A 25,348-nucleotide genomic window follows, 5' to 3' on the forward strand; every position below is an offset into this window, starting at 1 on the left:
TTTGGTTTTGCTTCCACCTTTACCAGTTAGCACTTCCTTTGTGCCTGGGTCTTTTGCTTTGTTTTGTTTTGTTTTTTGTGGGGGTTTTTTTTTGGTACAGTGCTTAGGATCAAACCTAGAGCTACACTTTCTGCTGTTTGCTATCCTTTAACTCTGCCCTCCATCTTCCAAGTAGATGAAATTAAGTCATGTACTATCACATCTGATTTCTCTCTCACACACACACCCCTTTTGAGATAGGGTTCTATATAGCTCAGGCTGAGAGGTAACTCACTATGGAGCCCAGAGCTGCCCTCAAATTCCCCATCCTCCTATCTCAGACTTCCGCGGTTGCTGGGATTTTGGGCCTGTGCCTCCATGCCTGACTTCTCATTTCTTTCCAATGGTCTCTTCTAGAGTCTTGGCTGTCACTTGCCAGCACTCCACATCAGATAGGTCTGAGGGCTGTGGGACTGTAAGTAGACACAGAAAACACGAGGCAGGCACTTACATTGGCCCCCAATATGATCCGCAGGTAAAACTTAAGAGTCTCTTTGTTCTCTTCAAATATCTGCTTCTTCCCTCTCGTGCCCACTTTGCCTTTGGGCTGCAGAGAGATAATGAGCCTGGTTAGCTGCAGAGCTTTATCTACACCTCAGCGAAAACCTTTATCGTACTTTGTCGAACCTAGCATTCCCTGGGGTGCCCACCACTCCTCCAGTCCATCCTCCCTACAGTGAGGACACCATCTTTCCAGCACCCCCAGTTATGATCGCCTCCTGTTGGCCTTGGAACAATCCAAACTACGTCGATATCTTTTCTGGCTCCCCTGGTAAGGTTCAGCCTTGGAATGTCGACCCCTGCAGGGGAACTACAGTGGAACTAAATGGCGTCCCTCTCCAGCTGCTGCTGGAGTAATAAAGATCTGGAATTGGCAATCCTCGGCCCCCCGTCCCCCGCACTAGTTCTGGAGTAGTCCTGCGTTGTCACCCTCTCCCCACCCCACTCCCTCTAATACAGTCTGACCATTGGATGGCGCCCCTCTCTGGCCCAGTACTTCAACCTTCATGTCCTTCCTTGCTTTCACTCTCCCAGCCCCAGGAGCGCTTTGCTGGTGCAAACCCTACCCTACCCACCCTCCTTACCGCCATGGTACGAAGCAAATACCCAGCCGCGGAAGGAAGGGCGGGTAACTGGAAAAGCAGTCAGTAGATACCACATAGGCAGCCCATGCACTTCCGGTATAGACCGAAGTCGTAAGGATTCTGGACGGAAGTGGGGTCCATTTCCTCCTCAGGCCCCGCCCCAGAGACGGGTGGACTACACTTCCCAGAAAACTTTGCGCGGGGGCGGAGGCGGCAGGGATGCGATGGCGGAGTAGCTGCCCCTGGAGGTGAGAGGAAGCGGTCCTCAGGCCCGGGCCTGGACAGGCCCCGCCCTCGGGGTCCCGAGCTTTGGGGAGGGACTATCAGAAAGCTCGCCGGGCTGGCGGAAACGACCCGCCCGGCGGATCCCAGGACCTGCAGACTCTGGGTAACGGCCCGCTTTGGGTCATTCGACCCCTTGGGTTGAGAGACCATCCTCTCCTTCCCCTTTGACCCCAGAAGATGGCTGCTCTGTCACCTCAGCAAGGACAGACCCTCTGCCCACCCCCCTACCTTGGGATGGCTGTTCCCTCCCCCTCTGGAAGATGTCCGCCCCACAGTCCCTGAAGGACCCCTTGGAATTGTGGCTCCCTTTCCTCTGCCCCTCCCCCTCCCCTTCCTTGTGGTGGAAAATAGACTGCCCCCAACCCATCTACTCTGGGACAGTCCCTGAGGTCCTTAACTGAAGACAGGCGGGCCCTCTCACCCTAGACTCCTAGAGATGGCTGCCCCATCTTCCACCCCGAGGAATGTTTGTCCTTCCCTTTAGTTAGGGACAAGATAACCTGCCCTCACGGACCAGGAGATTCAGGTTTTGTCTCCGGTAGCTTTTTTTAATGGCCTTTCTACCCATTTTACACAGAGGATTGGCAGCCTCCTCATGCTGCTCAAGGAAGTCAGGCCATTCTTTCCCATAAATCCTGAAATTTCTCCCTTTGCCATGCAATGACATTTTATTCCCCTTTGGCCCCAGGGGTTATCCTTTCAACCCTATAAATTCCATGGATGACCAGTAGTAGTCCCTTGGGGTGGGGTTCATGGGATTGCACTCCACCCTCTTCACTGCCTCCTCTAGTGTTAGAAAGGCCACCCCCTTCTCAGTTTAATGAATTAGGATCCTCCTGGTGAAGAAAGGGTGTTTCCCTCTCCCTTTGCTCCTGGGGTTGGTTGATCATCCCAGAAGTTAGGTTAACCACTTAGCCCAAACAGTCCTTCCTGCCTCCCCTCCTCCAGCCCCATCAACACTTTTCCTCATGCCTTTCCTCCCTAGTACTAGCCATTCTCCTTTCAATAATAACCTGCTTTCTCTCCCCACCCTTTCCCTGAACAAACCTTTGGTGAAAGTAGAGGTAGAGGACTCTCCATCTTTAATTTAACCCAGTAAGTATTGGCTGAGCACTGCCTATGTGCTTAGCATCTGAGAAGGGAAGGAGAGATCACAGTGGGCTGGTGAAGTCAAGCTTACAGAAGGACATTCAGGAAAAAGAACCTCATAAGGAAAAGGAAACATATGCTGTGTTGGTAAAGAGGATGCACTGAGGATGCTCTGGGACTAGCAGGCCCAATCAGGCTTGGAGGCCTAGCAGTGCTGACCCAGGAATAGAGATTTTATTCTGACAGTATTGGGGAACCCTGTTTTCATCAGGGGAGCTCTGAAACTGGAAACAATTTTTTTGTAAAATTAAACCATGTGACTATGTAGAATAGATTAACAAGGATGAACTTAGAAACAAGGAGGTTGTGAAAGATCCAGGGCTAGGGTGATAAAAATCTGGGCTGTTAAGATGGCGAAGTTGCAAGGTAACAAATATTAATAGCAGCAATCTAGCAACCATTTATGGACCACCTAGTTCTTTTAAAAAAAATATTTTTAATTATGTGTATGAGTATATTGCCTGCGTGTAGGTAGGTGCACCTGTGTCATGTAATACCCGCGGAGGTCAGAGAGGGCATTGGATTCCCCCAGAACTGGAGTTATGGACGGTTGTTAGCTACCATGTGGGTGCTGGGATTTGAACCTGGGTCCTCTGTAATAACAGCCAGTGCTTTCAACTACTGAGCCATCTCTTCAGCCCCCAACCATCTAGCTGTATATGATTGTGATCTAGGATTTTTTAAACGTCCTCATTTCATACAGAAACTGAAGCTCAGAGAAGTCAAGTACTTGCCTGAAGTTACACAGCTAGGAGGTAGTAGAACTGGAATTTGAATGGGTCTGGGTTAGCCTTGCCTGAAAACTCAGTTTCATGCCATATTTGGGAGCAAAGAATGGAGTGTGACTAGGATCCTTGGGTTTGGAATACAGAAGTTAGACTGAGGACAAAATGCCAGTTGTGATGAAGAACCATTTGAGTGAAGGACCCAATAGACAATTGGCAGTTCTAGACTAGCACTTGGCTAATAGGACATCATGAAGCTATTGGTTATTCTTTTTTTTTTTTTTGAGATAGGGTTTCCCTGTAGTGGGGGCTGGCCTGGAACTCACTGTGTAGACCAGGCTGGCCTGGAATTCACAAAGATCCACCTGCTTCTGCCTCTCAAGTGCTGGGATCAAAGGCATGTGCCACCACACCCAGCTATTGGTCATTCTTGTATCAGTAAATCGGATTAAGCCCTGGAAGCCACAGAAGAATCCAGAAATAGAGCAATTGGTGTGATGAAGGCTTAGATAGAAAACAATGTTATAGGACTCAAAGAGAGAGGATTCTAGAAGAAAAGGATAAATTAATATGAAATTGTTCCAGGCATCCCAAATGACCCCTTTCTCAGTCTTGTTTAGAGACCCCAACCTTAGTACTCCTAGACTCAGAGTTGTTGGAGGGAAGGCCAGGGCCTCCTGAACCTGCTGTGTATTACCGTAACAACTAGCTGGGATAACAAGAATAAGAAGAGAGAGAGCCTGGCATGATGGTACACGCCTGTAGTCCCAGCACTCTGGAGGCAGAGGCAGGCATATCTCTGTAAGTTCAAGGCCAGCCTGGTCTACATAGTGCGTTCCAGGCCAGCTCCCATTACAGGGAGACACTGTCTCAAAAACACCAAAAAAAGAAATAAGACAATAGGAGCTGGGAGTGGTGGCTCTTGTCTTTAATCCCAGCACTTGGGAGGCAGAGGCAGGCGGATCTCTGTGAGTTCAAGGCCAGCCTGGTCTACATAGCAAGTTCAGGCCAGCTGGGGCTACAGGAAGACCCTGTCTCAAAAAGACAATCAATCAATCGAGCCAGGCATCATGACTCAATGCTTATAATTTCCACATTTTAGAGCCTGTGACAGGAGGACGGCTATAAGTTTGAAGCTAGTCTGGGCTACACAGTGAGACCCTATCTTTAAAAAACTAAAAATAAGGTGACTAGCTGGGCATGGTGGCGCACACCTTTAATCCCAGCACTTAGGAGGTAGAGGCAGGCGGATCTCTGTGAGTTCAAGGCCAGCCTGGTATACAAAGTGAGTTCCAGGACAGCTGGGGCTACAGGGAGACCCTGTCTCAAAAAGACCAAAAATAAATAAATAAAATAAGGTGACTGGAGAGATGGCTTAGTGGTTAAGAGCACTGGCTGTTCTTGCAGAAGACCCTGCTTCAAATCCTAGCCCCCATATGACAGCTAACAACTGTCCACAACTCCAGTTATCAGGGGATCTGACACCTTCTTCTGTCCTCTGTGGGGATTGAATGACATGGGTGCACTTACATGCAGGCAATATATGAATACACATAAAAATAATAAATAAAATATTAAAAAAATAGGGGCTGGAGACATGGCTCAGCGGTTAAGAGCACTGACTGCTCTTAGAGAGGACCCGGGTTCAATTCCCAGCACCCACATGGTGGCTACGAACCATCCTTAACTCCAGTTCCAGGGGAATCTGAAGCTCTTTTCTGACCTCCTGAGGCATTGCATAACATGGGTGCCCTCATATACATGCAGGCAATACACTCACACATAAAATATTTTTTTTTTTTTGAGACAGGGTCTCCCTGTAGCTCCAGCTGGCCTGGAACTCACTATGTAGACCAGACTGGACTTAAACTCACAGAGATCTGCCTCCCAAGTGCTGGGACTACAGGCCTGTGCCACCACGCCCAGCTAAAATAAAATATTTTAAAAATAAATAAATATGCCAGGCATGGTGGCACACGCCTTTAATCCCAGCACGTGGGAGGCAGAGGCAGGCGGATCCTCTGTGAGTTCGAGGCCAGCCTGGTCTACAGAGTGAGTTCTAGGCAGCTGGAGCTACAGGGAGACCCTCTCAAAAAACCCCAAAATATAATATAATAATAATGATAATAAATAAACAAAGCTGGGTGTGATGGCACACGCCTTTAATCCCAGCACTCAGGAGGCAGAGGCAGGTGGATCTCTGAATTCAAGGCCAACCTGGTCTACATAGTGAGTTCTAGGCCAGCTGGGGCTACAGAGACACCCTGTCTGAAAAAGACTAAAAATAAAATAAAAAAAATATAAGAGGAGCACTTGTCTTAAGTACTATGTGAGACAGTATGGCTATGTCATTTCTCATAAGAACCCATTCAAATCTTGCTATAGTTGCCATTCACACATGAGAAAACAAGTCTCAGAGAGAGGTCAGCTAGTTAGGTAGGAACTTGGACTAGGTTTGTCTGGCCTGTGTCCAGGCTTTTTCTGCAAAACAAAGTTTAATTCTTAACAGTTGGTACAAGCCTACATTCAGAAGTGGCTCAGGTAAGGTTCATTCTTAGGGATGCCTGGAGGCTGGAGAAGGAAGTAAATACTTAATGAAGCTTTGGGTCCAAGATGGACTAGACGTCAGTGCTCTGATGCCCTCAGATCCATAGGTACCGAGTGGGTAGGTTCTAAAGGCCTCCCAGTTCTAACAGCCACCGAACACCTTGTCTTTTTCCCTCAGATGCTCATATTCTGAGCTTCCTACCTCTGTCAGATCAGAAAGAGGCCTCCCTCGTGAGTCGGGCTTGGTACTATGCAGCCCAGAATGCCCTTCGGGAGGTAAGGTACTCATCCCACTTGGCCCATTCTCAGTTGTCCTTCGCTTCAGCTTGCTCATGGCTCTACTAGTATATCATCTGTCAATTCATCCACCCATCCATTCATCCATTCAACCATCCTCACATTCATACATCTTGGGCTCTGGGTTCAGAACTTGGGTTATACAAGTGAATAAAACATAGGCCTCCTAAGTAGCACATGGTCCAATGAAGGAAAAGACAAGTAGCATGAATTGTCATTATGCTGTGCACTCAGTGCTGTGACACTGAATGAAAAGGTGCAATAAACATAAGAAGGACATCCAAAGATCAGCCAGCAGCGTCAGGGAAGGCCTGGAAGAATAGGATGAGATTGAAAGCTGTTCTAGAACTGGCATCAATGTGTAGAATGGTTCTGAAAACAGCCACACAAGTTCCATATAACTGGAACTGAGGTTTGTGTGGGGAAAGTGCTGGTAGAAGAGACTAGAATGGGGTCAGACTGCAAGCTGGCAGATGTGCCAGGCGGCAGAGGTTGGGCTTTCTCTCTATTATTACTGTGGAGCCTTTAAGAAATGTTAAGGCAGGCAAGTGACAGGGTATGATTTGTGTCTTAGAACTCTGCAGTGCAGAGTGGACTAGAGGGGTGCGACAGTGTAGGGAGGCAGCCCAGCCAGGAGGGGAATGCAGATATCTGTGCTATCCAAAAGGCAAGCCATGATCCGCCTGCCTCTGCCTCCCAAGTGCTGGGATTAAAGGTGTGTGCTACCACGCCTGGCTGAATTTTTAATATACTTTAAAGATTAGGTCTTTATGTGTGTGTTAAAATCTATTCCTAATATGTTGATCCCCCTTTATTTGTAAATGTTTTTATTTATGAGGTACAGAGATTAAACTTCTATGTTAGTGATTCTGAGTATCCCTTTTCTTTTTATGTCTTCCATTATTATTTAAAGATCCCTTGCCCTATGCTGGGCATAGTGATGTATATCTTTAATCCCAGCACTCTGGAGGCAAAGGCAGGCGAGCAAGGCCAGCCTGGTCTATACAGTGAGTTCCAGGCCAGCTAGGGCTACAGGGCAACCTGTCTCAAAAAAAGACCAAAAACAAAAAAACTTTAGTTTTAGGCTCAAAGAAAAATTATTTCTCTTTATGGTTTTTAATTTTTTCTTTTTAAAATTTTCTTTCTACTTTCCTTTTCTTTCTCTCTGTTTTTTTGAGACAAGGTCTTACCGTGTAAGGCTGGCCATGAATTCTTGGCAGTCTATCAGCCTCAGCCTCCTTGTGCTAGGATTGCAGGCACGAGCTACTACATTCAGCTTGGTTTTAACTTTTTTTGATGAAAATTATTTTTTAAAACAAATGTTTATTTTATGTGTATGAGTGTATTACCTGCATGTGTAAGTACACCCATGCCATGCAATGCTTGCCTGTCAGAAGAAGGCGTTGGATCCCCTGGAACTGGATCCAGTTGTTAGCTACCATGTGGGTGCTAGGAATCAAACCCAGGTCCTCTGCAAGAGCAGTCAGTGCTCTTAACTGCTGAGTCATCTCTTCAGCCCCATTGATAAAAATTATTTTTTATTCATGAAACTTATTTTGATTTATATTATAAGGTATGAAGCTGATCTGAATAGTTTTCAGATAGCTCCAACATCATTTCTATCTAGTCTTCTCTATTAGATGGAATCCTCCTCTGTCACATATCAAATGTATCTATATAAGTAGAGTCTGTTGTTGGATTACCTATCCAGTGTCATTGATCATAATGTCTAAAGGAATTTGATTTTGGACTTGTTGAAAATTTGAAGTGTGAGATATCCAGATGCCAAGATTAAGTTGGTAGTTGAATTTCTGTGTGAGACATTCAAGCTAAAGCTTTGGGTAATAAATATAGACTTGGGTGTCATTAAAGAATGGATAGAGCTGGGAGTGTAGCACTTGACTAGAATGCAGAGTGCCCTAAGTTTGAGCCCTGGGACTGGAAAAAAAAAAATGGAAGTAAGGCCTCAAATCTGAGTAACTCCACCCCAGGGAAAGTGTGACGAGCCAGAGGAGTAACAGACAGCAGACATATAGAAGGAGACGTCTATAGTGGGGGATGAGATTTCAGAGAGAGACAGGACCAAGACGAGAACATTTAAAGAATCCAGTGAATGATCAATGGTGCAGAATACCACAGAGTCTAGCAAAGTAAAGAACAAATGGTGCCCACAATATATGCTGGCTAGTCAAGTGTGGTAGCATACTCCTGTAATGCCAGCACTTGGAAAGTAGAGGCAAGAGGATCAGTTCAAGGCCAGCCTTGACTATATAGTGAGTTTGAGCCTAGCCTGGGTTTTACATGCACACACACATACACACACACACACACACACACACACACACACACACACGTGGAGGAGACAGGAGAGTAGGGAGGCAGGCAATCCAGGAGGTCATCAATGATTTTGAGAGTATTTGTCATCTAGGAAGGAAAAGCCTGGTGGGTTGAAAAATGAATGTGAGAAAAAAGAAATATAGAGTGACCTCATTTGCAAGAAATTTCCCCATGGAAGAAAGGAAATAAGGCAGAAATGAGAGGCTGAGGTGGGTTTGACAAAGAAATTGTGACTAGAAGAAATCTCAAATGCATTACATGCTTAAGGCAGGGAATCACTAGAGGAGGGATCAATATAGGGAGGAGAGAGGTCAGGACTGGTGGATGCCACTTGGTGGCAGAGACAGGCTTCAGTCTATAGGCTGGATTTGGAGAAAATGTTACCTCTTCCCGAGGAAACAACTAGAGGTGAAGGAATGTGCAACTGTTGGCAGAGTTCCTCAGAGGCATCTCCTTCCTCAGTGGCCACTTTGAATTTGCTGGCCACGTTTTCTTAGGGGAGTGACAAAAGAGGTAGATACCAGGGTCTCAACAGAGAGAGTTAGAATAGTCAAAAGGCAGAAGGATGACAGAAGATTACCAAAGACTAAGAGATGTTTGTCATGCCAAGCACTGTCCTGGGCCCAGAGGCGGGGGGGGGGGGGGGGTTAGGGTGCAGGCAGAAATGAAGAAGATGAACTACTTGGGAATTCACAGTGTGAGAGAAAAGCATGAGCCAAAAGGGGTAGGGTGCTGCATTCAGAGTGCAAGGTGCATTCCCAGAGGAGAAAAAAATCAAAAAAGCCTCCATGGAGAAGGAGATGTTTTGCTTAATACTCAAGAAAGAAAGAGTGAGGATGGTGGGAAGAGCTGGGTTGAAGAAATAGGTCTCAGTCTCTCATAGAAGCACTTGAATGCTAGCCTCTGTCCTGTGGATGGGAGACCTCTCAGAGGGCCTGAAGACCACTGTCAGATTTAACTGTTGCAAATATCACCCTAGTGACAAGATCAAGGATGGTGTATAGCCAGCAAAACTGAAAGTCAGAGCCAGGCATGGTGGCACACACCTTTAATCCCAGCACTCGGGAGGTAGAGGCAAAGTGGACCTCTGAGTTTGAGGGCAGCCTGGTCTATATAGCTACATAATGAGTTCCAAGACAGCCAGGGCTACCTATCTCAAGAAAAGGTTGGTGGTGAGGGATAAGGCAGAGACTGACAGAGCAGGACATCTGATGCCCTCCTTTGGCCCCCACATACCCTCACACACTCATGTATATACATCATGCTCATACACAACACATTCAAACATAGCCAAAAAAAAAAGACCCAGAAGACAGAAAGAAAGAAAGAAAGAAAGAAAGAAAGAAAGAAAGAAAGAAAGAAAGAAAGAAAGAAAAAGAGAAAGAAAAAAATAGAGAAAGGAAGATATATTGCCACATAGGATGAAGGACAGTGTGACAGGGAGGTCATGGAAGAGGACAAAGACCATATATGTGCATGTATTGTCAGTTGGAACAAGGCAGGGAGAACCTGCTCATCTGTGGTCTGGGTCTGTCTGCTTTAGTGACCCCACAAAGAGACCAATGAAGAACAGGCTAGAAGGCCAGAGGTGTACCAGGAGGGCACAGTGGGAAGTAACACCATGGATTAATGGCTCCCTAGCAGGTGGCATGACAAAGAGGATGCTGTGAGGTTAAAGAGAAGCCCCTACATGCTAATGACTTGCTAGAGGGGAGTTATGACCAGGAATGAGTGCTTCTGTTAGGGAGGAGCAAATGGATGAAGCAGAGGGGAACTAGGTGGCTAGGTAGTAGATGTGAGTGCCCCCTTGTTTCCAAGAGCACAACCAGAAGGGGAAAATTTGGAGAGATGAGAAAGGTACTGTAGCGCTCAAGAGACTGAGGTAGGAGGATTGCTGTGAGTACAAGGCCAGTCTGGGCTACATAGTGAATTCAAGGCCAGCCTGGAGTGCATAGTAAGGCCCCAAGACTTGTCTATGGAATGGAACAATAGAAAGGCAGAAACTGTGGGATTCCCACAAGATGAGGTGGGCACAGGTCAGAAGAAAGGATTGAATAAACCAAAAGAGATGGAGGAGGTGAAGTTGTGCTAGGAACCAGCTGGTAAGCTTGAACAGGGAGGGACTTCCCATCTCATAGCTTTGGTTGCTTTTCAAAGCATCATAGGTCATTTCTAAGAAGGCTAGGTGAGTGCAGGCTGCTGCAGAGCTGGAGAGGATGGTGAGCTTGGTGAGACGGGAGCAGGGAGGCAGGGAGGAAGTAGAACACGGGAGGCCCAGCTTCCTCAGCAGTATTCTATATCCTCAGCACAGACCACAGGCAGGCAGCTGGTCTCATCTGCCTGGAAAGGAGAGTGGGCATAGCAGCATAAAGAGGACAGTGAACACTTAGAAGTCTTACGGAGAACAGAAGAGGACAGAGGGTATGTTCAGGCTCTGGGTATAGGTGAGATGGAAGAGGAACAAGGAGGGAAGGAAGAGAAAGCCAAAACCTATGGCTGAGATCGTAAAAACCACTATCGTAGGGGCTGGAGAGATGGCGCAGCGGTTAAGAGCACTGACTGCTCTTGCAGAGGACTTGGGTTCAATTCCCAGCACCCACATGGTGGCTACGAACTATCCTTAACTCCAGTTCCAGGGAAATCTGAAGCCTCTTCTGATCTCCACAGCATTGCATGACACGGGTGCATTCACATACACACAAGCAATACACTCATACACATAAAATAAATATAATAAAGTCAGGCATGGTGGTGCACGCCTGTAGTCCCACCACTTGGGAGGCAGAGGCAGGCAGATCTCTGTGAGTTCAAGGCCAGCTTGGTCTACATAGTGAGTTCCAGGACAGCTGGGGCTACAGGGAGACCTTGCTTCAAAAAAACAAAAAACAAAAAACAAAACAAAAAAAAAACACTCATAGAGCTGGGGCTGCTCTTACTAACTGGGAGCTCCAGATAGTGTGGCAAAGACCTGTTTGGTGCCTTTGCAAAGCTCAGCCCCACCAGGCTGGGAGCAAGGGATGGCCAAACCACAGGCACCTGGGCATCTAGGACCCTCCCACTTCACCACCATTATATCCCTGAGAGCAGTCTACAGACCCCATCCTCCAAGGCCCAGGTATGGACAGGTAGAACAGGAGGCACTCCCCACAGCCACTGGTGCTATGCAAGGTCCTAGCCTATCAAGGCCAAGCTGGGCCTAAATCTCACTAGGCCAGGGTAGGATACCTGGACTTGGTGGCTTGAGTCCTCTGCCTACTCTTCACTTAATCCTAGTTTATCCCAAATAACGAAGCAGGGAAGGGCAGTGCCCCAAGTACCCAGGCTCTGTCTAGTGCCCTAGAAAGTTCTGGTTGTCCACCATTGGGTTGGTCACTATGGAGCAAGAGTGAACGACAATTTAGCTTCTTCTCACTACTGTGCTGTCCAAGGTGAATTCCTCTCCAGAGACCAGCACCTCTGGGCACCAAACCTGTATTTCCCTACAGCCTTCTGGAGAACAGGTACTTTAGCTTTTGGATTCCTGTGCCGAGCAGATGGAAGAATTTCTCTATTAGATGACTCTCCAAGCTTGTATACAAGCCTACCGTCTCAGAGTGGAACTTTGCTAGGTACTGAAAAGCCCTGGCCTCCATAATCAAAGGGCAACTGTCAATTTTAGAAGTAGGCATTTACCAAGTGACTGCAACTGTTCATAAGATGCCAGCCTGGAGAAAGATCAGGTGCCTGTTTGGTCCATCTGTGGATGGGTGGTTGAAATTAGAGCAGGTATCCTTACAGTCCTCCCTCAGGCCTCTAAAAGCAGCTTCCTGGAGCCTGGGAAAGGCCTAAGTTCAGAACTAAGGATCCCTACTTCCATCTGTCTCCCCGCAAAGAGTTAAATATTCCTAAAAGGCTGTCCCTGGGCCCCTGCAATTCCTTCCAGTGACCTCAGGAGAAGATTGACCTTCATAAAACTAAGAGTGGTAGTATATCCTACAGTCTCAGCACTTGGGAAGTAGAGGCTGGAGGATCAAAAGTTCAAGGTCATCCATAGCAAGTTTAAGGAGAACCTGGCCTATGTGAGATCCTGTCTCAGAAACAAACAGAAAAATGAGTGGGGGCCAGAGAAGGTCTCAGATCTCCTTCCTCCCCAGTAGTTGGAAATCCTTTGGGTTAAGCCCTGTTCATTTATCTTGAGGCTTTTTACTGCTGGCTGCTAGCTCTGGTCTGAACCCTGAGTGACTGCCACTGCCCTCCCTTGGCCATTTGTCCACCTTGTTCACAGGGAGGTAATGGGAGAGGAGAGAACATTCCTGGCTGTTCAAGCTCCCAGGAAGGGAAAGAGGCTGAGTACCATGTTTGCAGCTACCAGAGCTAAGGCCCCTGTGGCTTTCAGGTTCCTGAGCCACATGAGTGGTGGGGGCCGATGCTGCCTGGGCAACGGAGCTGCTCCCAGTTTCCCCATCCTGGTTTATTCAGCATCAGACTGACTAATGTGGTGTACCAGGCTTCACAGTGGCTGGAGGCTGCTTTTTCTTTCCTTTTTTGCTCTGATCTTTTCATCTCTTTCCTCTGCCTGGCAAACTAGGATTTTCCTCCTAGCTCATCTTAAATCTGAGAGAGGGACCCAGGCCTTTGGGAGTCCCCACTGCCCCAGGACAAGGGGATCTGAAGGGGTTCTGTGGTGAGTGCTTCTCTCGCAGGGAGTGGGAATGACTACATTCAGAAGTGGGATCAGGAAGGGGGATCCTGGCTAGCCCTGATTCCTGTGAGAGACCAGGAGGTTGTCCTCATCTTTTTTCCTTTTTTGAGACAGGGTTTCATGTAGCCCAGGTTGGTCTCAAACTTGCTATGTAACTGAAGATGTCCTAGAACTTCTGATTCTCCTGCCTCTGCCTCTTGAGCGCTTGGATTACAGGCATGCACCACCATACCTAGTTTATGTGATTCAGGGTATTGAACACAGGACTTCATGTGTGCTAGACAGCCACTCTACCAATAGAGCTACATCCTCACCCACCCCCACCCCCCCGCAGTCCTTGCCACTTCCATAACCTCCTTCCCACTGTGACAGCCATGCTGAGAGAGAAGCCAGACTGTTTTCCCATTCATAGTAATGGGCCTGTGTTGGCTGGGAGAGTCTTGCTGTTAAAATTTTGCAGGATTATATCCTGTATATCACTTCTGCCTTTCTTGTTTCTTCTTGGTGCTGTTATGTGAGATATAAACAGAGAACAGTGGCTTGTTTTTGCTGTTACTGACAAAAGTAGTTGTTTTCCAGAGCTTACTTTCCTGCATCAGAACCATGTTGATGCTAAAACTAAAGCCTTCTTGAACTAATCACTTTCCTTCTATCTGGGTAAAAGGTAGAGAGATAGGACTAGGTAGTTGGGGGTGTGTGCTGGAGATCAACCCAGGGCCTCATACCTGCTTGGTAGGTACTCTATCACTGAGCTACATCCCCAGGCCAGAGAACAGGATTTTGAAAGGCCAGCTGTCCTCTGTCCTACAGACCTATTCCATACACATTGTGCTTGACTTCCCTTAGCTCCTTTGGCATGAGATTAGGGAAGGTTCTTTGAAAATATTTTCCTTAATGGGGGCTCTCAAACTTCTGTTCATGTCACTGTATTCCCGCAACTTAGCCCTGAGCCTGCCTCCTAGTTTGAACCCCACTCCAACCATGTACTCCTCATTCTCTCCCTTGAACAAGTACAGCTTAACTTCCTAGGCATCTCTGGAACTTCTTGTATTAGATTCTGTCCGCTACAGAGATGTGCTGCAGGTATCCCAGGCAACCCCACACTTTAGTACACACACACACACACACACACACACACACACACACACACACACACCTTCGCTTACACATACAACCATTTTTGCAAACATTCATGTGCTTGAGGCACTCAAGCTACCAGGGGCCCTAGGTCTCAGTGCATATTCCAGTCATCTGGCACCTGGACCACAGAAAGTTGTGAGTGATGCTTGCTTCACTTCTCCCTTCCACTCTTAGTGCTGTTTATATCCTCTCTAGCAAGCTGGGGAAGCTTGTTACTTAGCTGATGCCAAGTTGTTGAAATAAGAGGCTAGGTTCAAGTCTCTCAGAGTCTCTCAAAAATCCAAAAGGTTGGCACCCAGCATGCTTTGTCCTCCCACTGCATGTGAGCTTCACTGAGTGTCCTCTAGGGCACAGCCCTCCTATACTCAGCTTGCCAACTCCCTACCCAGCCTTGCTAGGCATTTAGTCTTGTCCTTCACTAGCTTGCTGCCTGCTTATCATCTCCCTCCAAAGACAGCATGACTTCTCTTCCCACTTGCCACTTTCTGCCCACACTCTCCTCAACTGCACATGATACCACACACAAATTGGGTTGTCATTGTAGAAGGGCCCTTCCTGACCTGACTTTGAATTCTGAGTGCTAACTTAAGGCCTGCTGCTGCCCTTTAGACAAATGTGCAGTACAACATTCCTGTATCTTCTGCCTCCATCTTGGCCATCAAGAACTTGGGCCTTTGGGGCATCTAGTGCCTGACCAACCTTGATGGCTCATCAGCCTCTCACCAGCTACTGGAGTCTGTCACTCGTCACTTAGGCCCACACCTGGAGAGCTTATGCCTGGGTGGGGGCAGCCCCACGGAGGCATCCTTTGTGGCCCTGATCCTGGGATGCCCAGTCCTGCGCACCCTTGATCTCAGTGGCTGCAACAGTCTCTTCACATCAGGCACTCTGCTGGCTAAGCCTGAGACAGCACAGTGTAGCCGAAAGGCATTGAGTGGCCTTCGTGACCTTAACCTGGCTGGCCTACGGGACCTGACCTCAGCTTCAACCATCTCAGTGGCTGTGTCCCCAGCTTGGAGTGCCTCTCTTTGGCTTATTGCCGCCTCAGCTTTGAGTTAGGCCCAACCCAGAGCCTTATCGGCCTTCAGGTATCCTCTCCCAGCTTTCTTTCAGCAACCTACTGCAATTTGTTAAGGAGCAAGCTGGCAGGCTGCGTGCTCTAGACCTCAGTGACACTAGCTTGCCACCTGAGGCCCTACAGGCTCTGGGCCAAGTCACTGGGCTACAGCTAGAAGAGCTGAACTTGCACAGCTGCAGAGACCTATCCACAGAGGCTGTGGCCACCTTGTGCTGCCAGCAGCCAGGTCTTACCTCCCTGGACTGCAGTGGCTGCTTAGAACTGACTGATGGGGCACTCTTGGCTGTGAGTCGAGGCCTACGACACCTGTGACGCCTGAGCCTGGGGAAATTGCAGTGACAGACTGATGCAGGGTGTACAGCCCTGGGGAGCCTACAGGAATTTCAGAGTCTGGACATGGCTGAGTGCTGTCTGATAAGCGGTCAGGAACTGGCCCAGGTCCTGGGCTCAGTTCACAGAGCTCCATCCCCAACTGACCTCCCTCAAGCGGGCTTATTGCTCTTCACTGAAGGTGAGCTTACTTTCCCTCTATTCCTATCCAGGGTACCTGGGGGAGCTGAGTCTATAGCCCTAGGGAGAGTTACCCAGTGTTTGTGTCCCAGGCAAAGTAGTTGGAACTGGATTTAGGGCACGGTTCTAAAGAGGGCAGGAGCTTAGACAGACGATGTGATGGCTGGCACACACCTCTCTAGAGTCCCTGCTGGCCTGGCTCATGAAGTGATCCTATACCTCACAAGAATGTTGTAGAAGGAGGAAGCCTGGAGAAAGGGAGTGATGGAAGACAGTAGTGGGGAAGCAGGTATCAGCAGGCAGGGTGTTAGGAGGCAATGTCATTCAGGAGGAGCATCTCTTGGCTGAAGTCAGGCTCTTCATAGGGCTCAGAATTGCCCGTGGGAGGCATTCCTGTCTGAGAATGTGTTGGTCCCTCTTTGGTGAATTATTCTTTCAGCCTGTTACCATGGCAAGAGCACTCCTAGCCTAAAACCTGTCTCAGCTTGGTTTCATGGCAAGCAACCCTTCTCCTGCTCACTCCTTGCCTACCGGTATCTCTTAGCTGCTCTGCCAAGACCCATGTTCTCAGGCTCCACAGCTCCCTCAGCATCTTTCTACAGCTAGATCCTCTTCTCTGCCCTTAGCTCCTGCTGCCCCCACCCAACTTCTGGCAAATGTCAGCCCTAACACTTCTGGTTCAAGATCTAGAGGAAGCACATCTGATTGGTTCAGCTAGGGTCACTTGTCCACCCCTGCTCCAATGGGTTGTAATGGGGGTGGGGGTTGCCTCAGTCTATCCCTTCAGCAGGGTTGAGAGCACAGCAAGGCAGGTACCCTAGAACTGTCTGTCCACATCCTTCCTTACACTATTCATAGTGTTGACCTCTTTCAGCAATCTCCTCGAGGTCACCCACCCTGTTCATTCCAAACTTTCACAACCAGCACAGAGACTATGTTGCTTCCCTCTTTGGGCCCTCTGGAACAGGAATGTCATTTAGACCCTTGCTAGTGATCCCTGTCAAACCTAGTGGCACAAACTGCTGCCCCTCCCATCTTCCTCCTAGGATGCCTCGGTGCTCTCCATGATCCCCCAGCACTGGGCCCAAATCTCAAGGTGCTAGACTTGTCCTCCTGTGTGGTCCTCACTAACCAGACCATGCAGGCCATCTGCACTTACCTCACCCACCTCTCAGTCCTGCGCCTAGCTTGGTGCAAGGAGCTCCAGGACTGGGGGCTTCTGGGACTGGAGGAGCCAACTGAGGAGTCTGCACTAGGACCCCAGGTATGAGATCCTTGAAGTTAGGGGAGGTAGCACCTGTGCTCAGCTTCCCATGCCCTTCCTGAGTCTTTGTCTAAGAGCATTTAAGGCAAAACTCAACAAGTAGGAGTTTCTTCCCACAGCTACAACCAGAGCTGGAACATCAGACCCCAAGCCCTCAGGAGCCCAATCCTGAGGTACGAGGCCCCTCTCTGCTCATGCTTCAGGCCCTTCAGGAGTTGGACCTCACAGCCTGCAGCAAGCTGACTGATGCCAGTTTGGCCAAGCTAAGGGTATTGTGGCTGGTACCTGGGGATTGGGCCAACCCACTTTTTGCTTGGAGCCCATTTTTCATTGGCTTCTGGTCACTCCCCTGACTGGAGGCAGGAAACTTGGAAGGGGCCCAGACTCTGGGTTCCAGTGCCATTCTCTACCCCTGTTCTTGCAGGTACTCCAGTTCCCTCAGCTGAGGCAGTTGTCATTGAGCCTGTTGCCAGCACTCACAAGCATGGGCTTGATAACTGTGGCCAGGGGCTGCCCTAGCCTGGAGCACTTGGTCCTGAGTCACTGCAGTCACCTCAGTGATGAGGGCTGGGCCCAGGCAGCCAGGCCCTGGCCGAGGCTGCAGCACCTCAACCCGTCCAGTTGTAGTCAGCTCACAGAGCAGTGTCTTATGACATTGAGCAGTTGGTACAACAGTGTATGGGCTGGGTTTGGGTTCCCACACTGGGTCAGACACTCATTCAGTAGCCTCCCTACAGAACTCTGGATACCATTGGGTAGGCATGCAAGCAACTCCGGGTGTTGGATGTGGCCATGTGTCCTGGTATCAACATGGCAGCTGTCAGGCACTTTCAAGCACAGCTGCCTCAGGTGACCTGCATCCAGTCCCAATTTGTGGGAGGGGCTGACCTGATCCTAACGCTTTCAGGCCAGGTCAGTAACTATCCCTCGAGCTCTGCTTCCTTCACCAATGTAGCCCCAGACCAGCCCTCTGAATCTGAAGTTTGCCCCAGTGCCTTTTGCCTCCCCCTGCTACAGAACCCTTTTCATAGATTCAAGATAGTACCAATCCAGGGCATGTCCAGCCCTAGTGTGCCCCACAGCTAGGCAGCAGCCTCTTTCTAACTACATGTCACTGCCACAGGCCCTGTTCCAAAGGTCAGACCCATAGGTGAGCTGGACTTGGTACTGGGGGAGCTCAGACCCTGTGCTTCCAGCCAGCCCACTTCTCAGACCTAAGACCTGTGTTCTACCTGCTCCCTAGGCACACACTTCACCCCTCATAAGCACTGAGCTTTTGTAGTCAAGCCATCAACATCACTGTAAACTCAAGATTAAAAATTCTAGATCTTACCTCTTCCTTTGACATTCTCAGACTAAAGGGCCCCTCTCTCCCCTATTTCAGTTAACTCAAGGACCCTCAGATCCCCCACACACTGGCCTTAGGATGGTCCCATGCTCTGGGTACGGGACTCCACTAGGTTCTGGTTTCTACCACATGGGAGGAGACTCTAGAGACCTGAAGGCCTCTTCTAGCAAACGACCCCCTCCTCCCCACATGCCCTTGTGCAAAGGCATTGGTCCCAGTCAGGCCTAGGAACAACTGGTTAATGATGCCAGATTCAATGTGCTATTTCAAGAAGAGGTGAGAAATAGGGGTAGGAGGGTCATGGGAGGTCATATAGTTCAACCGTCTAAACAGTGCCAATGACTTCTCAATGGCAGCTCTCAATCTAGTGGACCCTCTGTGCACCCTACACTTTGTCTATCTACTTGTCACTTCTAGAAGCAGCTAGCCTGTGCTGCAGTCACTTGCTTCTTGTGGTAATTCAGAGATGTCAGTGCTCTCCCAGTCACCAAACAGGCTATGGGGGCAAATAAGCCAACAGGCAGGGACAGTGCAGGGTATGCATGAATAGAGAAGCAAGCACCTGGGACCAGGAGCCTAGAGCAGCAATGAACTTAGGAGGTTGAAGGAACAAATCAAGGCAGTGAAAATGGGCAGAAGGGAAGACAATCCAAGGCAGAAGACACCACGGAGGTCAGATGGACAGACAAGCTAGTGCTGGTATGGAGGGGAATATGTAGGCCTTGATGCAATACAGAGAGGATGCTGGCTTGGACCATGCACCAAGAACCCTGCAGACCACAGGCATTCAGATGGAAGCACTAAAACATGCAACCCATCCAGCTCAGTCAGTGCTCAGTCATAACAACCATGGCAGTAGGACAATAGGGAGACATTGAACAATATAGGATATATGTATGAGTATATAATTATATCCAATTTGTAGTGTTGGAGTGGCAGCTATTGCGATGATCAGAGAGCAAAACCCAAGGCCAGAAGTCAAGAGGCTTTTGCCAAGATGGTGGTATGAACAAATAACTGAAAACACTAAGAAGAAAGAATTGACTGTACTGGGACACTGCATCTAGGATCCCTGCCCTGCCCCCCATTTCCACCTTGAACTCAATAGCAGATTGCTCTAAGTATGGTAGCAAGGCTGTGCCCAGTCACAGACATTCTGAGGATTGAAGTGTAGTTAGTTTGTTTTCTTTTTTTTTGGGGGGGGGGGTTCACGGTAGGGAGTACATGCTCCACCAGCACATTCTCCAAAGGAGATGTCATTTCATCAGTTTTCAAGATAAAACATTGATGCCTGGCACTGTTAAACAGTATTTAAGGAGTAATGTGCGGCATGTAGAAGTCAGGGTAGTGGCAGTTTTCAGCCTGCCTTGTGAGTCCCCTGGGTTGCTGAGTCTTTGCCTTAGGTGTTTGAAGTCTGTGTCTACTGCCTTTAGGCTTGAGGTGTTTGGAGTCTGTGTCTACTGCCTTTAGGCTTGACTGCTATCTGGAGCCAGTATGCCTCACCACTTCTGCCCCTAGGGGCTCTGGCTTATCAGTGCTCATGACTTCACAAACAATCCTAAATTAGGTTTAATTTTATTTATTTTTTTGGTCTATTTTGAGACAGGGTCTCCCTGTAGCCGCAGCTAGCCTGGAACTCACTACATAGATCAGGCTAGCCTTGAACTCAGAGATGCACCTGCCTCTGCCTCCTGAGTGCTGGGATTATGTCTGGCTCTAAATTGGGCTTTAAATTTCCATGTTCAGATCTGCCCCTTTGGAGTTGGGAACCTTCTCTTTAGCAAAAAGCAAGCTTTGCATCTCTTCCTTTCATGTTTTTCATTAGAAGCCTCTGAATCTCACAGAAGATAAGGGGCAGGGCTAAGCATGGTTGAGAACTGAGGTCAGCTTGGCTTCCAGACAGGTCCCTGTTAATGGTGCTCAGGACAGCATCCATTTGGGGCCTTGCTTCCTGCCCTGATGCTTGTCAACCTCTTCTTTGGCTGGTACCCCAGGTGACAGACCATCCTGTTCTTCACATCTAGCACTGAGGACTCAGACTTAAAGAAGGGCAACAGTCTCCACCTATTCCTACTCAGAATACCAAGGTTCCAAAACGGGTTTGTGATCCTGCCTGATGCCCTGTCTCATTTACTAAGCTTGAAGGCAAACTGTCCCTGTCTATCAGTAGGCTTAGCCCACAGGTTCTGAGCTGGTTGGACACATATTTTTATAGGCCATGCTGACTTTATTTGTGCTAGAGACTCTGCTGGTCAGGTTGTCTGTGCTTCTCTGCCCTCCTTTGTGGTGCTGCAGTGGTAGCAGCAACTGTGGCCCATAGCCAACTTCAGTCAAGGCTCAGTGATGCTGTAGTCATAGCAGAAGTTGAAGTTGGTAGGGGGTGGGGGTACTGGGGGAGGATTCTCAGGAATGGGCACATTCTCCAGTTCCAACAAGCGCAACTTGGTCTCCATAGTTAGCAGCTGCTCCAGGTCCAGCCGGGTCTGTTCACTGCCCATGGGGCTGCCCAGCAGGGCACTCAGCCCATCTGTCCACAGGTGGAACTAGAGATGGATGAGGCCAGCTCTGTGAGGGCCTGCCCATCTGTTCCTCCTGCCCATCTGCCTAACTCAGCCTGGCTCAGACACTTACATCCCGCTTGGAGGGGGCAATGAAGTTGAGGTAAGCTTCCTTTTCCCCATGGTCATAGCTGATGGAGAAAGCCAGCTCATAGAGGTCCTAGCAATGCAGGGAATGAGGACAGTGAGCAGGGGACAGACAGAGACAGGTAGGTAGGAAGGAGCCTCTAATCCCGATGCACTCACCTTGTTCTGCTTTCCAGAGCCCTTCTCCCGGACATGGGGGCAGTCCTTGCCCATCAGGAGTGTCCTAATGTCTGCCACAGGGACTGCAGAAAGAAGAATGGGCTGACCACTGTGGCTCAAGGCTGGCCCATTATATGAGTCATCTGGGAAGAGGGAGAGTAGGTGTAGGAGGTCTAGCCTTGCCCTCCTTACGCTGCTCGGGCAAGCTCTCTAGGGTAGGTGGGTTGTCACCCTCCTCCACATCTCCATACTGCAGCACTTTGTGGTTGGGTGACAAGCAACAGAACCACAGCTTGTCTACACAGAAAGGGGAAGAGAAAGGAATGATGAGAGGGGTTCTGGTCCCAGCCCACATCCCCCGCCCTTCCTGGGTTCATTCAGAGACCCTGGCGCCTCCGACTGCTGATCTTTCGGAAAAGCATCCCCTCACAGAGTCGGAGCAAACGCTGCTGGCGGATCAGGCCAAGAAGTTCTGGCTTCAGCTTCTCCCGAAGCTCCCTGATTGGGGAGTATGAGTCATTAACTGGGATTGACCTGAAGCATGGCCCACAAGGCACTGGGGAAGGTGGGGGCTGAGAATGGGGACACTACTAACTTACAGTATGGGAGGGGCCAGTGTGCCCTCCTGGTGTAGCCGTTCTGTCTGCCGCAGCCTCAACACCTCCCCATAGGTAAGGGCGTTCACTTTGGTTCGGAAGAGCTCCAGGGAGGTGGGCTTTAGGGCCAGTGTGCGGGCCAGCTGCTCCCGTACCACCTGCATTACCTAGGACCACCCTAAGCTCAGCTTGGGGACTGAGCTCTAGATCCCTTCCCAGAACAGCCCTTGCCCTGGCTTTGCCACTTCCACCCCACCCACCTTGTCAAAATCCTCCTGGGTTGCCCGCATCTCCTTCCAGGTCTTATTCAGCAGCTGGATAGCCACACAGAAGAGCTCATGGAAACTCTGGTCTTGGCCGTAAAACATGGGTGAGAAGTCCTGCGCTGTCTCGGAACCTGGAGCAGGGGGGCAGGAGGGGCTCAGGGAGAAATGTTTGTAGCCCCTGGCCCTCTCTGCCCTTCCGTCCCTTGTCCCCAGATGCACTGGGTCCAGCCCCACTCACAAGGCTCCCCAACTCGGAGCAGCTCACACAGCAATACCGTCAGCTGGATGCTGCTCCGGGCAAAGGGGCACTCATGCTTGTCCTCCCGGCTACTGTTTTCCAACACGAACTGAGGTGGTGAGAATAGAGCATGGTAACACTCAGCTCAGCCCATGGAGCCCCTGATGAAGTTGGGCTGTCGCCATCCACCCTGCCCCATTCTGTCACTAACCCGGCTGTATGCATTGGGTGCATGTTTGGAGAAGTAGAGCATGTTATCCAGGGCTAGCAGACCAGGGGGCACACGTTCCAGGTCATGTGCTGGGTTGCTGTTCTAGGGGTGGGAGAGCAGGCAGTTCAGGAGGGGCTATAGTCTTGGAACAACCATAGCATGCATGGAGGCTTGGGTGGGAACTAAGCTCGGGGTCACTCACGGAGAAGCCCAGCTTTCGGAACTCTTGGACACAGAGAGACCGGCGACGGTCAGCACTTGGCCCTGTGCCCAGGGACTCCCCCTCTGATTCAAAGGCAGCCTGGCGCAGGGCCTGCAGCTGTTCCCGCTGCTCCTGAAGTTAAGGAGGGGCATGTCAAGATCATAGATTCAAAGCTAAATTCTAGGCAACCCCTTAGCCTGTGTACCCCAAAGACAAGCACCTGGCTGTAGGAATCAAGTGGTGTCCTCATGCGTGGCTCTAGCAGCCCCAGTGTAAGGGACTGCAGTATGTACAAGTGATGAGCCATCTCGTCACCCAGGGGTGCTACACTATGGATGATGTTCTGGAAGATAGGCAGGCTGTGAATATGACTCACTGGGAAAGGAAGACAGAGGAGGGGGGTCTTCCTGCTCTGGTCCATCCTACCTTGTAGATGAACTGGCGAAGATTCCTCTGCCATAGGTAGTCAAGCATGTGCTGCAATGTGTGGGAAGGGGCTTAGATGATCTTGTTCCAGACTGCAGCATAGCACCAATCTCAGCAGCCACCTGGGGCAGAACACTTACCTTACGTTCAGTGAGGTTAGCCCCCTGTAGCAGGGCTGTCAACAATGCCATGGCCTTGGTTTGTAGCTGTTGGTTCATCCTATGGCAAGAGGAGGAACAGGCTGAGCTGCACATCTGTGTTCTAGCTCTTTTCCCCTAGCTGTACTGCCCCCTATAGGCTTACACCTGCAGGTGCACCAACAGCCTGTCCAGTGGCACCTCACTCTTGACCAGCAGGCCTAGAGCAGGGCTGCTCAAAGTCACACTCTCCAGCAGCCCAAGGGCCAAGGGCTGTACAGAGGCATCCATCAGGTTCATGTTCACATAAGAGACCACCTAGGAGGAGCAGAGGGTGTCACTACCATCCGTGAAGGTCAGATCTTGGCCCTCCCCTGGAAAAGGCTACCCACCTTCTTGACAAAAGGGATGCTGAGCGTCTCCCAGGACACCACACCATGTTCCATGAGCTCCAAAAAGGCCTTCAGACCAAGAGCCAGCACCTCCCCTAGACTACAGAGGACATCCGGAGATGAGTAGGACCAGACTAGGATTCCTAAGCCCCACTATGTTGCCCAGCCCACCACAGCCCTGTGCTCACTCATCCCCATTCTCAATGATGGTGCTTAGTCTCTGAAGCCCATCACGGCTGATGACTTCCTGGGCAAAGGTCATGTCTGAAGCCAGCAGAACCAGGTGTCTCAGGGCTTCACAGCGCCCTTCACGACTTGTACTCTGCAGCCTACCCAGTAGCTTCTCAGCCTCCAGGTCCTGACAGGAGCGGGAGCAGAGCAGAGATGTAGGCACAGGTGTTACCAAAGGAGCTGGAAATGTGAGGACCTGGGTGTCCACTAGGTGGGGCACTAAGGGGCTGGGGTGGGGGGGGCCTCCTGACCAGCAAGCAGAGGCCACTAGGCAGGAAAGGGACCTAGCAGAGGGGCAGGGCAGGAGACAGCAGGGTGGAAAGGGACATTACAGGGGCAGTGCTGAGGCACAGGATGCTGCCATTCTTGATCTCCATGCGATTCTGGAGAAAACAAAGGGGAGCAAGTCAAAGAGGGCTTGGAAATGGTCAACTGGGTCATTGGTTGGGGGCGGAGGTCAGTAAAAGGGCTCACACTCAGAGCAGGGAGAATGAGTTTACTGAATCAAAGCCAGTAGGTTAAAGGGATCTTATGGTGGAATGTGGGGCTAAGAGGGGGCTCACATTCTCAGTGATGTATCTCTTTTGCCCATCAGCAAACTGCAGGGCATAGCGCTCCGAGTGAGTCAGGCTCCACCTGCGGGGCACAGAGCTTAGGGAGGGAAGTCCAGGGGTGCCTCTTCCACCTGATCCTCCCCCACTTTTGCCCTCAGCACCATGGCACTCACGCGTCGCACACCTCCTTCAGCACAGTGGCCAGGGGCTTTGCCTGCAAGTGAAGCTGTCACTCAAGGGGCCAAGGTAAGGAGGAGTTGGTGGGGGGAGGGGAAGCTGACCCGAGGGAAAGGTAACTCGGAGGTAGGAGGTAGGGGTCAATTTGATGGAGGGCGGACAGGGTGACCTGGTCTAGCTGGATAAGCTGTGGGATGGCGTCAGGCATCTGGACGGCAATCTTCACCACGTTCCGCGGAGGCGCCATGGTCCAGCCGGCTGTGGGCGCTTTCCACCTACCGTGCCACCTCCCGCCGAGGGGATACCTGGTCAGGGAGGCGGTCTAGGAGGGTGTCCCTCTGTCCAAAACGTGGCTCCAGTGACCCTTACAGCTCAGCCCCCACTACTGGCCTGGCTCTGTGGCCTTCCCAAAGGAGCCCAGGTTAGTTCCGGGTTAGTTCCAGGGGCCGGAGGGGAGGACCGGGCCTGCCCTGGCCCGCCCCACCCCCGCAGAGGCGGCCTGGCCCCGCCCCACACCTAGGTGTGGCAGAAGGCTGGGAGGACAGGCAGCCTACAGCAGCCACACCTCCCATTCCAGTAAAGTGGCCCACCCACTCCCGCTAACCATCCAGCAGTCCCAGGGAGGGGCC

At 50.1% G+C, this 25,348-nt stretch overlaps 3 protein-coding genes across 4 annotated transcripts in view; 1 reads left to right on the top strand and 2 right to left on the bottom strand.

Moving 5' to 3' along the window:
• The window catches only part of Tmem208 (transmembrane protein 208), a 2,558-nt gene extending 1,300 nt beyond the window's left edge, over window positions 1–1,258 (bottom strand). The window contains exons 1-2 of the mRNA XM_008839097.3: window positions 1,125–1,258; window positions 491–586 (exon numbers count right to left, since the gene is read on the bottom strand). Of these exons, the coding sequence (XP_008837319.1) occupies window positions 491–586; window positions 1,125–1,130 (102 nt within the window). The 5' untranslated portion in view covers window positions 1,131–1,258. The remainder of the gene's footprint in view (window positions 1–490; window positions 587–1,124) is intronic.
• Window positions 1,259–5,843: 4,585 nt separating this feature from the next.
• Window positions 5,844–18,223, top strand: Lrrc29 (leucine rich repeat containing 29). Its single transcript, XM_008839130.2, is given in 11 exon segments — window positions 5,844–5,866; window positions 5,962–6,106; window positions 14,895–15,255; window positions 15,258–15,383; window positions 15,386–15,831; window positions 15,833–15,874; window positions 16,920–16,943; window positions 16,946–17,137; window positions 17,257–17,406; window positions 17,562–17,779; window positions 17,875–18,223. Coding segments are annotated over 11 exon segments (2,076 nt in total).
• A 2,468-nt stretch (window positions 18,224–20,691) lies between these two features.
• Window positions 20,692–25,323, bottom strand: Elmo3 (engulfment and cell motility 3). Of its 2 annotated transcripts, none has more exons than XM_008839098.2 (20): window positions 24,889–25,310; window positions 24,716–24,756; window positions 24,552–24,624; window positions 24,321–24,371; window positions 23,946–24,115; window positions 23,758–23,857; window positions 23,532–23,683; window positions 23,369–23,447; window positions 23,229–23,279; window positions 23,023–23,145; window positions 22,803–22,934; window positions 22,601–22,702; window positions 22,390–22,498; window positions 22,146–22,282; window positions 21,889–22,052; window positions 21,675–21,787; window positions 21,482–21,586; window positions 21,290–21,372; window positions 21,117–21,203; window positions 20,692–21,028 (listed from the first exon to the last, which is right to left on the bottom strand). In XM_008839098.2, the coding sequence occupies exons 1-20, from the start codon at window positions 24,964–24,966 to the stop codon at window positions 20,816–20,818; spliced, it is 2,163 nt and encodes a 720-aa protein (XP_008837320.1). In that variant the 5' UTR covers window positions 24,967–25,310; the 3' UTR covers window positions 20,692–20,815. The 2 variants fall into 2 exon arrangements, with proteins under 2 accessions (XP_008837320.1, XP_017655122.1); XM_017799633.2 differs by having other exon boundaries at window positions 20,933–21,012; window positions 24,889–25,323.
• Between the last annotated feature and the right edge of the window lie 25 nt (window positions 25,324–25,348).

Source organism: Nannospalax galili, unplaced genomic scaffold (assembly GCF_000622305.1).
Source record: "Nannospalax galili isolate Female #2095 unplaced genomic scaffold, S.galili_v1.0 scaffold799, whole genome shotgun sequence".
In the NCBI taxonomy this organism is placed as follows: domain Eukaryota; kingdom Metazoa; phylum Chordata; class Mammalia; order Rodentia; family Spalacidae; genus Nannospalax; species Nannospalax galili.